The sequence below is a fragment of the Dipodomys ordii genome, unplaced genomic scaffold, assembly GCF_000151885.1.
Source record: "Dipodomys ordii isolate 6190 unplaced genomic scaffold, Dord_2.0 Scaffold23, whole genome shotgun sequence".
In the NCBI taxonomy this organism is placed as follows: Eukaryota; Metazoa; Chordata; class Mammalia; order Rodentia; family Heteromyidae; genus Dipodomys; species Dipodomys ordii.
In genome coordinates, this window is record NW_012267239.1 from 4804726 (window position 1) to 4817189 (window position 12464).

The following is a 12464-nucleotide window of genomic DNA, read 5'->3' on the forward strand; positions in this document are numbered from 1 at the left end:
TGTTTTTGTTTTTTGCTTTTTGCCAGTTCTGGAGCTCAGGTCCTGGGTGCTGTCCCTGAGCCTCTTTGTGTTCAAGGCTTATGCTCTACCACTTGGAGCCGTAGCACCCCTTCTGGCTTTTTTGGGGTAGTTTATCGGATATAAGAATCTCACAGAATTATCTTGCCCATGTAATTGTAACCCCTCTGTATGGTATTTTCACAATAAAAAATAAAAAAAGAATCTCACAGGGACTTTTCTGCCTTGACTGGCTTCGAACTGCAATCCTCAGATCTCAGCCTCCTGAATAGCTAGGATTACCAGCTCTGAGCCCTTCTTTGCTTTTAGTTATTTTTCAGTATTCAGGGGCCAGCTTCTGACCTCTGTTCTCCTCCCTATGCCTCCTGCTTGGGTCGCTGGGTTTGCAGGCTTGCCACCTTACTCATCGGGCTGGCTTAGGATCACAGTCCTCCCAATGTCCACCTCCCCTGGAGCTAGGAATAATGATGAGAGGACACCATATAGGAACCGCTGAGGAGGAACAGGAGGAGGAATGGCCTTTGCCTATGTTTGTTCTGAAAGGCCTCGCTCCATGTTGTAAATTTGTTGAGTACATGGCCTTTTCTGGGGCCTCCCAAGCTTCCCAGAGTAGCACTTTTGCAGTTTGCACAGACTTGTAAGTGGTTATATGATGGAAATGGAAAGGTGTGATTCCTGCTGTCTGCATGCATCCGCCATGTTAGCGCTGCTGCTGCTGACAGTTCCTCTCCCATATAGTAGTGTTTAAACTCAGCTAGTTTTGCTTACTCCATTTATACCTTCAAGCCATTGCCTCAACTCATTGAAAAGAGATGTATCCATGTGCCCATGCTAAATGGAAAGAAAGAGCTCAGAGATAGGGACTTGATTAAGTAAGTCAGAGCCACAAGATGAATTGTATCCAGGTGAGCAAATTGTAGACCATTTTATGAAGATGACAGAATCCACTAACCACTGGCAGATTTGCTACATGCAGTTCAGCCAGTGTCTTCTAGCTTGTCTCATACGTGTTTTGTATTATTCCTTGCTTGATCCTCACCTGAATTTAAAGGTCTGTTGATTCTAGTTCTTAACAATATTTGAAGGCTTTTGTGCTAGATGTTTGTGCTAGATATTTGGCTTCATATTTTGAAGTTTGTGAATCATCCCACAATTGGATAAGAATAAAGGACCAAAGAATGCGCTCTCTTGCTCCAGGCATCCTCTTCATGCCCCCGGAACCTCCCTTGCTGTTTTTCTGTGATGTCATGAAGCCCCCAAACTATATCCCCATTCTCCTTTCCCCTGAGCCCCTGCCATCCACCTTGCGTGGCCTCCTGGGTCACCAGAACAGTAACTCCAGGCTGATTGACCTTCGTAGAGGGGCAGACTGCCTCCTGGGTCTCAGGTTTTCTTAGTTTGTTCTTTGTCTTAGTTGAAGAAAGTAAATTGCACTTGACAGTTCTCAAAGTAGCAGCGATGGCACACAAGAAATACTTTGCTTGAAGTTGGAAGCTGTCCGTCTTGCCATGTTATCACTTAGCTGCTGCATGCCGTCTATCCTGCCTCAATTGCTGGAAAAGGCCCATGAAAGAGCCAAAGAATCCTGCCTGTTGAGAGTAACTACCTTTATGAGCGCGTACTGTGCCGTGTGCAAAACACATGATGGGCACAGCTGATTGAGTCTTCCCAGCACGCAGGAGTTCAGAATGTCAGGTGATGCGCTGCTCTGAGGGCTTCTAAGTGGCCAGGTTGGGGCTTGGGGATGGCGGGAGGGGAAAGCCAGTGCCACGATGACGCCACCTTTATAGTAGCCTCCACTTGGCTCATTTGTTCTTGAAGACCTGTGAGATTGACTTTTCTGCTTGTTGACGGGTGATCTCTAGAATGCACTCACGGTGTCCTTTCTCTGCCTGTCAGGTCGGTCTGTGAGTTGTTAGGACTTCCGCACAGGCCAGTGGGCTTTCGTGTGTGTTATAACACTGCGTGTTGCGTGGCTGCTTTGTCATCCTCTCAAACTGCTTCACCTTGACACAGGCCTTTCAGTCTGTCCTACACACTTGTATTTCATGACATATTTAAAATGCTCTTTTATTGTTGGCTTTTACCCATTGTGAAGCCTTCCAGTGTGTCTGTGAGAGAACTTCCCAGCTGTGTTTTACTTTTTTTTTTCTTGCTGGTCCTGGAGCTTGAACTCAGGGTCTGCACACTGTCATTGAGCCTCTTTGTGCTCGGGTAGTGCTCTACCACTTGAGCCACAGCACCACTTCCAGCTTTTTCTGAGTAGTTTTTGGAAATTGGAATCTCAGTAATTTTTCTGCCTGAGCTGGCTTCAACAGTGATCCTCAGATCTCAGCTTCCTGAGTAAGTAGGATTATAGGGATGGGCCGCCTGGACCCAGCTTCCTGACTGTGTTGATGTGCAGGTTGGGCAGCTGCAGTTGACACTTAGATTTCCCAGCAGGAGAATAAATCTAAAGCCTATAGGAAAGTATTGCTTGTATTTCAATACAGCCATTTTTATGGTTAAGCTTGCATACTCATTCTGTTACCATGTCATTTTTCCACCTGATTACTTTGAGATGGGAATAATCTTAAGAGTCTTGAATGCTAGTGTATCAGTCTTTGATTACAGTAGTCTTTGAATGTGGTCATAGTGGATCATAGTTGATAGCGCCATTGCAGTTTAAAGTGTGTCTGTCTGATCTGTCTCCTTGCAGCAAAGTTCCAGCGTTCGTGAGGATGATTGCTCCTGAAGGCTCTTTGGTGTTCCACGAGAAAGCCTGGAATGCATATCCCTACTGTAGAACAAGTAAGTCTGTCCCCCCATGAGGGCCAGGGGACAGAGCCCAAGTGCCAGGGCCTCCGATGGGTGCTCATCTGCCCCTGCCAGGGTAACAGCAGCCTTGTCCGAGCTGTGTGGGTGGGTTCACTCCCAGGTGGCGGGCAGGCCTTGTTGGCTGCCTGCTCCAGGGAAGCATAGGAAGGACATGGGATAAATGATGCACCTTTAGAAATGCTTTCTGGTGAATTTGCAGTATTTATAATGTTTCCTGATAGAGATAGGATAGGACCTAGGGGCGACTTCCAGTGATTTGCCAAACTGACTTAGTAAGATTTTGTAACATTCTTACTAGCATTATTCTAAAGCTAGATGACTGTCCACACTTTATTTGGACTCTACAATTGATAGAAACTGTATTGAAGACGCAAGCTACTAAATGTTGTGACATAAAATATTGGGAGAGATTGTTTTGACTCCAACTAATCTGAGTTTTTTCTGTTTCATTGCTCGCCTCTGCATTCTGCCTCAGTTGTAACGGTGAGTAAAACCCTTTTTCAGTCCTCTTCATCTCTAAACTTTATCTAGTAATCATTTCTAACAACTGCTTGCTTTTTCACTGAAAATTGCATCTCTGCATGACTCCTCCCTGCTCGCTCCACCTGGCCACTGCCACTGTGTTCCCTGGGGCTTAATGAGCTCTGCCTTATCTCGATTATCTGACTTTTGTCTTTGTCTTTTGCTTTTTGCTCCTTCCCTCAGATGTCAAATTTGGCTCCCCAAGCCTTGTGGCTTTCTTCTTAGCCCCAGATACTGCATGACAAGTAGGCCTGCTGAGATTCCTTCACAGCCTGTGTGCCTGGCCAGGCAGTGGGAATGGGGGCGGGGAGGGACTGTCACTTGGGGGAGGCAGCAGTGCTTGTGCTGGGATAGGCCTCTGCCCGTGCAGACTCCAGAAGGGTCACCGTCCTTGTCCTCTTGTGTTTCCTGCAGAATGAATATATGAAAGATGATTTCTACATTAAAATTGAAACATGGCATAAACCAGACTTGGGAACATTAGAAAACGTAAGTTTCACACTGGGCACTTTTAGTGCAGACGCTTCTGGGAACAGGTGTCTGAAATGTGCTCCACCGGCTCCTTAGCAGTACCATCACCGGGCAGGCTGTCTGTCTGTGGTGCCGTGAGCCAGGCAGGCATCTGGATACCGAGAGGCTTGCCCTGCCCTGCCTGTGCCTGGCCTGGCCTTCACCTTTGTGTGGACATGGGTGCAGTTACTGTTTGTATCTGAAGTAGGTAGCGTGTAGCACTAAGTCTTAGGTAGTTTTCAAAGCTGCTCTTCATCACAGAGCGGCTTCATTTTCATTTCCCCTCCACCAGCTGGTGTGAGGGTTGAGGGAGGTGCTTTGACTAATGTGCAGCTCTTGACACACACGCTAAGTGTGTTGTGTATCCCTAAAGCAAGCTTGAAGAGCATCAGCTCTCAGACTCAAGGCTATCCCTGAGGCTATTGGGGCTCCTGGGGAGGGGAGGTAGGTCTGGCATGTGATGTTGCTCTTGGCTCAGTGCTCCTAAGAAATGGGGTGCTGGGGCCCAGTAATGGTTCCTGGTTTTAGAACTTGGTTCCACTGGGCAACAATACACTGTTACAGGACTCAGTTAAAGGCCATGGCACTTGCCAGAACTTCAAGATTTAAGTAGTGGTAATAGATTTTTCTTTCCAGTAATCTTTTGACATTTCCTGTTGTTTTTTTCATGGTCATGCTCTCAAATGTAATCTAAAAGCCATGATTGGGTATGTTTTAATTAGGGTATAAGTGAATGTGCCATTCCCAGCTTTCAAGTGGGCCTCACTGTGGGCAGTTGTTAAGCAGCTCTTAATTGCTCTGTGGTGCTGCAAAAAGAGACAGTGAGATACCATGCTGTGGAAGAGTTAATCGTGGTGAAGATGAATAGCTGTCAGATAAGGAAGCTCTGGGTTTAGACCAGACCATGTGTCTGTCTGAAGTCCAGTTAATATTGGTCCCTAACTATTAGCACACTACTGCTAGACTAGGAACTTGTGGCTGAGTATCATAGGCTACACAAAAGTTGGGTACATCCCTAAGGACTACAGAGGTGACATTTACATAGAGCTTTCTGCTTGCCAGTGTCCTTGCTCATGCCCCTTCCACCCCTCCCCCTTTATTTGGAGGCCCTATGAAGAGTCATTCAAGATTTTTAGATCCCTCATGGTTTTAGACTTAATGAGTTGATTGAACTTAGTGAAACACTAATTTGCATTTTTTTGTTCTTCATAATATACATGGTAGGGGCTGGGAAGATGGCTCAGTGGTAGAGCACTTGCCTTGCGTGCATGAGGCCCTGGGTTCGATTCCTCAGCACCACATAAGCAAAAAGAAAAAAGCTGGAAGTGGTGCTGTGGCTCAAGTGGTAGAGTGCTAGCCTTGAGCTGAAGAGCTGAGGGACAGCGCCCAGGCCCAGAGATCAGGCCCCATGACCGGACCCAAAAAATAATAATAATAATAATATACATGGTAAATGATGCAGGGTAAATATTATATATGTAAATATAATAATTTCTACCTAAAGTTGGTTTTATTTCTATTTGTCATTTACAGGTTCATGGTCTAGATCCAAACACATGGAAAACAGTTGAAATTGTCCACATAGATATTGCAGATCGAAGTCAAGTTGAAGCAGCAGTAAGTACTACTTGATGGCACTGATTTAATACATTACTCTTTACATCAGTTACAGCCTCTGCTTCTGCTCTGTGATGAGCCTGGAGCTTAGATTTGGTCTACACGTCCAAGAGTTAAGAAAATGATTTGTGTTTTGTGCAAATTTCGCCCTTGTACAAATGATCCCTGTAAGAATTTGTAAAAGTAAGCTGGGTGTGTTCTCCTAGCTACTGGGGAAGCTGAGAATGGAGATTGGTGTTGAAGATCACAAGGCCCCATTTCAGCCAATAAAAAGCTGGGATAGTGGTTCATGCCTGTCATCCCAGCTTACACAGGAGATGTAAACAGGAAAATTGTGGTGCAGACAAAAGCCAAGACCCTAGTCAAAAACCAAGGAAGGGCCAGAGGCATGACTCAAGTAGTACTTTACCTTTACTAGCGATGAGGGCAGGGCCCTGAGTTCAGACTCTAAAACCACCAAAAAAGAAAGTATTTATTTCCTTTGAAAAACCCAATGTTGTTTATGAAAGTATTCTCCTTGGAGCTGCTGTAAGTAATGTGAGTTCTCCTTAGTTTCAACTGTGACTTTAAAAAGCAAAAATGTAACATTTAGAAATATTCACTAACATGGCCAAATTTAAATTATTGTAATTTAACATCTGTTTGGCTTTCCGGCTTCATTTTTATTAAAGGTACGTGTTTGTACTTCAGGCTTTCAGCTTAAAACTGCATGTAAAGACTCCCCAAGGCCAGCGTACGTCACCTGCTACTTTGCCTTTGCAGGCTGTGGCCGTGGGCCTTCCCCATGCTAAGACAACCGGGGATCCGCTTTCTGCTAATGGGGGAGCCAGAGCTCTGGAGAGTGACAGCTCTTGTTTGTCAAGCACAATGTGTGCAGTCAGCATCTCTTTCGTTTCTATTTTTAGTGAGTATTCTCTGAACTTGAGCAGCATTGTTTGCTGAAGCAAACACGAAATGTCCACTTTGCTGTGCACACAGGAGGGGTCTCTAGATTTTTCTCTGAAGTCACCAAGGTTTGCTGCCAGCAGTGACCTTCCCCAGGCCTGGCCTTATTCTGCTTTCAAGTATAGACACTGTGAGGGAGGACTGTTTTGTTTCAGGGGAGAATAGGGAGATATTTTGTTATCCTTAGTGTGTTGTTCAAATGCTGCTGGCCTTGTTTTCCCCACCCCCTCCCCCCCTTAAGTGGTGGGGCTTGAAATCTGGGTCTGGGTGCTGTCTTGTCAGCTCCTCAGCTCAAGGCTGGTGCTCTACCACTTGAGCCACAGCGCCACTTTTGATTTTCTGGTGATTTATTGGAGATAAGTCTCATGGACTTTACTGCCTAGGCTGGCTTTGAACCACAATCCTCAGCTCTCAGCCTCTTTAGTAGCTAGGATTATAGGCATGAGCCACCAGCACCTGGCTCTGGCCTTGTTCTTTTCTTTCGGACTTGTGCATGTGGAAGATGGTGACGGAAAGAGAAGCCTGGGGGTGTGCATGGAGTCAGCTGCTGGAGTAGCTGGCGTGTGGACCACAGGGACAGCCGTGATCAGCAGTGGGCGCAGGGGACTGGTTGCTCCTGAACAACATTCAAATGTTGTCAGAAATGCCTGCGTGCCACCAATCAAAATAGTCTCCCAACTCCCACCATACAGGCAGGCGCCTCTGCTTTCCTGGGGCCTAAACAGTGTGAAGCCGATACTGTTAGAGCCCCAGAGGCCTGCATCCTGGTTCCTTACCTGGGCTGCATGGGAGGACTTGAGATGGGGTCCTGGTGGGCGGGCACTGTGCAGGTGCAGTCTGCGGGGAGGGAGCTTAGTGATGGTTCTGTGAGGCACGAGGTACTTGGCGGGTACCAAGTAAGTGAGAGAGGCCGGATTGGACCTGGGCATTTTGACCCAGTGATGGAGCTGAGAACACAGTCTGCAATGCCATTGGGTTCAGGTGAGATTTGAGCCTCCACTCATCTGTCCACCTGCTGGGCATATTCATGTTGGACAGGGTAAGCGACCTCTCAGTGCCTGTGTTACAGTCTTGCATAAAATAAGGCTGGCTGTTCCGGCTGCGGTGTGCACCAGTGGTCTGCCCATCCCTCACAGCTCCTGTTCCCATTTAAAAGTTTCACTTTAAAGAAATGCAGACTTGTGGTAAAGTGATTCAAATTTACAGTAGCATTTCCTCATTGTGACAATTTACAGCACAAAAGCTATATAATTCAGTGGCACTGGGTATCTGGATATCCAATGTGGTAGAACTGTCACTGCTGCCTAAAACCATGCTTTGTCCACAAGTAGTCACTCGAACCTTTGGCACACACCAATCTGGATAATGTCTAGAGGGCTTTGTTCATCCCAGCCTTCACATCAGCTCTAGCTAACATCACACAGTAAGTGCCCTGGTAGAACAATGCTGCCCACTCCTGCTAAAGTCAGGACTTGCCTGGGCTCTTACACTAGGTGGCTGCTTTCAGGTCGGTCGTACTGTATGTAGTGTGTGCATCAGTGTTTGCCCCTTGGTGGCGTTCAGCTGTTCCCCCCTCCTGGCTGTGGCAAATGGTGCTGCTGCGAAGCTGGCGCTGCAGACTTTTCTGTATTTGTGCTTCTCAGCCATGATGAAATAACAGCCTATAGCATATAGGGCCAGCAGGCCTGACTACAGAGAAGAAAATGTGGGAAGCATGTTTCTCTACTACAGAAGATGGAAGGGAACTGTGTGATGGCAGCTGCCTGTGTTCTCTCTCTCTCTCTCATTCTCTCTCTCTTTCTCTCCTCTCTCTCTCTCTCTCTCTCTCTCTCTCTTTTTTCCCCTTTGGTTGGTTCTGTGGCTTGAACTCAGGGCCTGGGTGCTATCCCTGAGCCTTTCTGTGCTCAAGGCTACCACTCTACCACAGTGCCACTTCTGGATTTTGAGTGGTTAATTGGAGATAAGAGTCTCGTGGGGAACTTTCATGCCTAGGACAGCTTTGAACCACAATGCTCAGATCTCAGCCTCCTGAGTAGCTAGGATGACAGGCGTGAGCCACCAACGACCGGCCTGTGTCAATACTGAAACCTCTGCCAGGGGCAGAGCTTCAAGCTTCGGTGGATGTGTGAGGGGCCTGGAGTGAGTGGCAGGAGAAGGTTTTGGGTGCCAGCCCCATCGGGGTGATGGTGAGACCCTATGGAGCCAGGCTGTGGCTAGAGCACTCGTCCCTCGTGGCCTTGCCATTGATCATTAGAGCTGAATCGTGACAGGTGTGGTAGCTTGGAAAGTGAGATAGCCTGGAAAGACAGCGCCTCCTGCTCTGTGGGAGGAGCCTCCTTGCTTTCTCCTGTGCCTTCCACCAGGCAGAGCTTTCTTGGCCTCCCCTGGGTTATCAGGGAAGGGTGGGTAAAGTTGGGGCTGAGGCGTCCCACCGTCCCCCTCTGCTGTCTGACATTAGTTAGGCCCTAATGGGTTTGAACACACAGTTCAATAGCTACAGAAAGTTTGGTTCCGTGCCAGCCTCCTGTTCCATGAGGAAGGTGAAGCCCCGGTAACCTGCCAGGTGAGAGGCACTAGTGGACATTCTGGCCCTTGGTCCAGGGCTCTACTTCCGAGCCACAGTCCTGCTTCATTGCCCACTAGGCCAGCTGCTGCCACTTAGGCGTTCTCTTTCTCTCATGCTAGAGAACCCAACCATGCCCCGAGGCTGCCCACCCAGAGGGGGAGGGACTGGCCAATGTGAGCAAGAGTGTACCCTGACATGACCCGCGTGATGCTAGTTTGTTTGGTCAGACCTGGCTGCCCAGGGATGGGGGAGGGGACATTCACACCTGGCCGTGAGTACTAGAATTTCCAAGTGCATGTCCATTGACCTAGCAAACAAAACCTTACTTCGAAGAATCCACTGTCCTCCCAGTTTCCACACAGAGCTGAAGTGGAAGTGTTCTCCATCTGTCACTGAGTGGTTTGGAGCACCAGGGTCTTCATGAGTGCTGGAGGTTAGTGCAGTGGTCCAGAGTGGCTGTCTTTGTTCCAAAAGAAACTTGTCAGAATTTTTTTTTTCTTTCGGATACAGGGCTCAAACTCTGGGCCTTGGCACTGTCCTCGAGCTCTACCACTAGAGTGCTAGGGCTCTACCATTTGAGCTACAGCACCACTTCCAGTTTTCTGGTGGTTCATGGGAGATAAGAGTCTTAGGGACTTTCCTGCCAGGGCTGGCTTTTGAACCGCGATCCTCAGAGCTCAGCCTCCTGAGTAGCTAGAATGACAGGTGTGAGCCACCCGCGTCCCGCTTTCTCAGAATATTTTAAAAGAAGAGAACAAGTGTATGCCGGTCTGCTGGCTTATACACAGGTCTAGAAGAGTGTAAGGTGCTGCTGGTGGCAGTGGTTTCTCTCTCAAGCACAGAGCAGTGGCTGCACTGAGGTCTGAGCTGTCCTCTCCACTGGGTCTGTTTTCTGTTACTGTCTTACAAATTGCAGTGGATGGCCTGGCCGGCCCAGGGAATGAATGTCCATGGCCTTCACATTGTCTGCTGGCTGGAAGCGAGTCAGAGGTTCCATTAGCACTTGGGGGTGGGGGTGGAGGAGATATTATACAAGAGTAACTCTGGGACAGGGAGGCCAGTCAGACTTAGGGCTGAAAACTTGTTCTGAAAAGTGTTGGAGTGGCTTTAGAATTGAGTGCTTGGAAACTAAGAAGCCAGTGAGGGATGGGGTGCAGCACCTAGCGGGTTGGTTCTCCGGTTTGTCCTAGAGGGTCCACCTGGTCAGGGGCAGGCAGTGCCTGTGGAGATGTGGATTGATGGGAAGGGCAAACAAAGGGCCTGATCCTGCCTCAGTGGGAGATGTCAGTCTCCTGCAGCCGTGTCTCCTTGGCCCCATGTCCAGCCTGTTCAAGGAGACTGTGTCTGGGCTCCACCACACCTAGCGATGGGAGATGATGATGAGACTGACTGCTCCCTGTCTGGTGACCTCAGCCCTAGGGAACACCAGAAACTCGCTTGGTGACTGGCATGTCTTATCTTAGGTAGCTTAGTAGTGCATAGTTTGGGACCTGCCTCTTTGTCCCTCAGATGAAGATGTCAGAATTGGGAGCGCTTCTGAGCTAGTGCAGACTGGCCTTGGGCCTCCTGGAGGGGGGGGTCCCACTAACTCAGTGATTTGTTTTGCCCCCATTCTGTTTGTGTTGAACTGCTCTTGGGGTATTTTGAGTGAGTTGTGTTAAACTTTTTTTTAAAACCACAACTTAAGTGATGGAGTTTCTTTCAGTATCACATGCTTATAGGAAATGAAACCTTGGAATTAGTAAATGTGAGAGGAGGAGGCTCCCAGCCCCTCCCTTCAGTATTTGTAAACCAAGAACTGGTGACATTTATCTCATCACCCCCACCTGCTGGGAGTTCTCTATCACTGCAGGCTGTTTTGTTCAGACACAGCCCAAACATTAATTCACACTGACTGTGTCAATTACTTTCCGGATTTAGCAGCCAGGCTGTCCAGTGGCTCATATGTTATGCTTCTGGTTGACTTGCTAGTTTGGAGTCAGTCTTACAAGTTTCAGCATGTGTAGAAGAGATGGGATTTGACCCCAGGTATAACAGAATACTTGGTGGGTTGCTTTGATATGTCGCGTATAATCTAAGGCTGGCATTGTCACAACCACCCCAGGAATGAGCGTTCGTTGTAGTCACCTGTCAGTGAGACCTGTGTTCACAGAATAGTGTCCCAAGAATCACATGTATTTCTGAACCAAGTTATTAGGGATTTGGGCATTAGGATGCCCATAAGGAGTCTTTTTTTCCATATGTATCTAGAAGATACATAATTGGCCTAAAGAAACTAGTAAGCAGTTAGGTTGCTGTTTCTCTGGGGCTGTTGGAACAAATCACCATATAAAACATTTCCTACACCGGGTATGGTGGCTTGCCCCTGTAATCCTAGCTACACAGGAGGCTGAGATGTGAGGATCATGAATCGAAGCCAGCCTGGGTAACCAATGGGTCCACGAAACTCTTATCTCTAATTAACTACCAAAAAGCCAGACGTGTAACTGTGGCTGAAGTGGTAGAGCACTAGTCTTGAGCACAGAAGCTCAAGGACAGCACTCAGGCCCTGAGTCACTGAATAGAACAGAACACAGCTTTAGCTCCTCCTCTCCTGGGTCCACATGAGGAAGAAGAGTGTTGACATCCCTTATGAGTTGTTAATGAACAAAGATCTTCCCCGCTCAGATGTACACAAGTTCTCGTTAGATCAAACTGTAAGGATACCCAGCATAACAGACCAAAATACAAGTTTAAAGGTTTTGGGTTTTTTTTTTTCCTTCTCTTCATTTCTAAAGTTGTAGTTGATACATAACCACAGTAAAAAGCTTGGGATTCTTTAAATGTCCTGATGAAACACACATGCCTATCTGCAGCTCGCTCCCAAGTGTACACAGATGACTCCGCTGACATCTGCTTCTGCTTTCTGAAGGTACAAATGTGAATCTGGCCCCTTTTAATCATCCCCAGCACTTTGTCTAAGTAGCTTTCCATGATTTGTATACAAAAGTCACTTCCCAGGAGAGGGAGGCTCTTTAAAGTGGAAGCCGAAGTGTACACATGATTAACATCAGAGAGACCTGCGTTTTTGGAAGTCATTTGAAAGAAAATGAGCACAGTTTTTTTTTAAAAAAAAGAGAAATTGGAACCACATTTTAAGGTATTACGGGAAACTAAAAAGGGCTGTGTTGCCTTGCTAGTGGGGTACTGTGTGACTTTATCATTTCCAAGGCAGGTTTTTGTAGTAGACATGTTTGTTCTAAATTGGTAGTCTTGCCCATCTAAAAATAATACATTTTTAACATCTGTCTTTTTGAGGTCAGTAATAAGGAAATAGTAAAGTTAGGAAAGCATTTAGGTGTTTGGAGGATGACTTTTTTTTTTTTTTTTGCTTTTTGCTTTGGGTCCGGTTGTGGGGCCTGAACTCTGGGCCTGGGCACTGTCCCTCAGCTCTTCAGCTCAAGGCAAGTGCTCTACCACTTGAGCCACA

At 47.3% G+C, this 12464-nt stretch overlaps 1 protein-coding gene across 2 annotated transcripts in view; it reads left to right on the forward strand.

Moving 5' to 3' along the window:
• The window catches only part of Pitpnb (phosphatidylinositol transfer protein, beta), a 55167-nt gene that overhangs the window by 13863 nt on the left and 28840 nt on the right, over window positions 1–12464 (forward strand). For both annotated transcript variants that reach the window (XM_013014459.1, XM_013014458.1), the window contains exons 4-7: window positions 2717–2808; window positions 3311–3318; window positions 3772–3846; window positions 5401–5484. In XM_013014459.1, the coding sequence (XP_012869913.1) occupies window positions 2717–2808; window positions 3311–3318; window positions 3772–3846; window positions 5401–5484 (259 nt within the window). The remainder of the gene's footprint in view (window positions 1–2716; window positions 2809–3310; window positions 3319–3771; window positions 3847–5400; window positions 5485–12464) is intronic.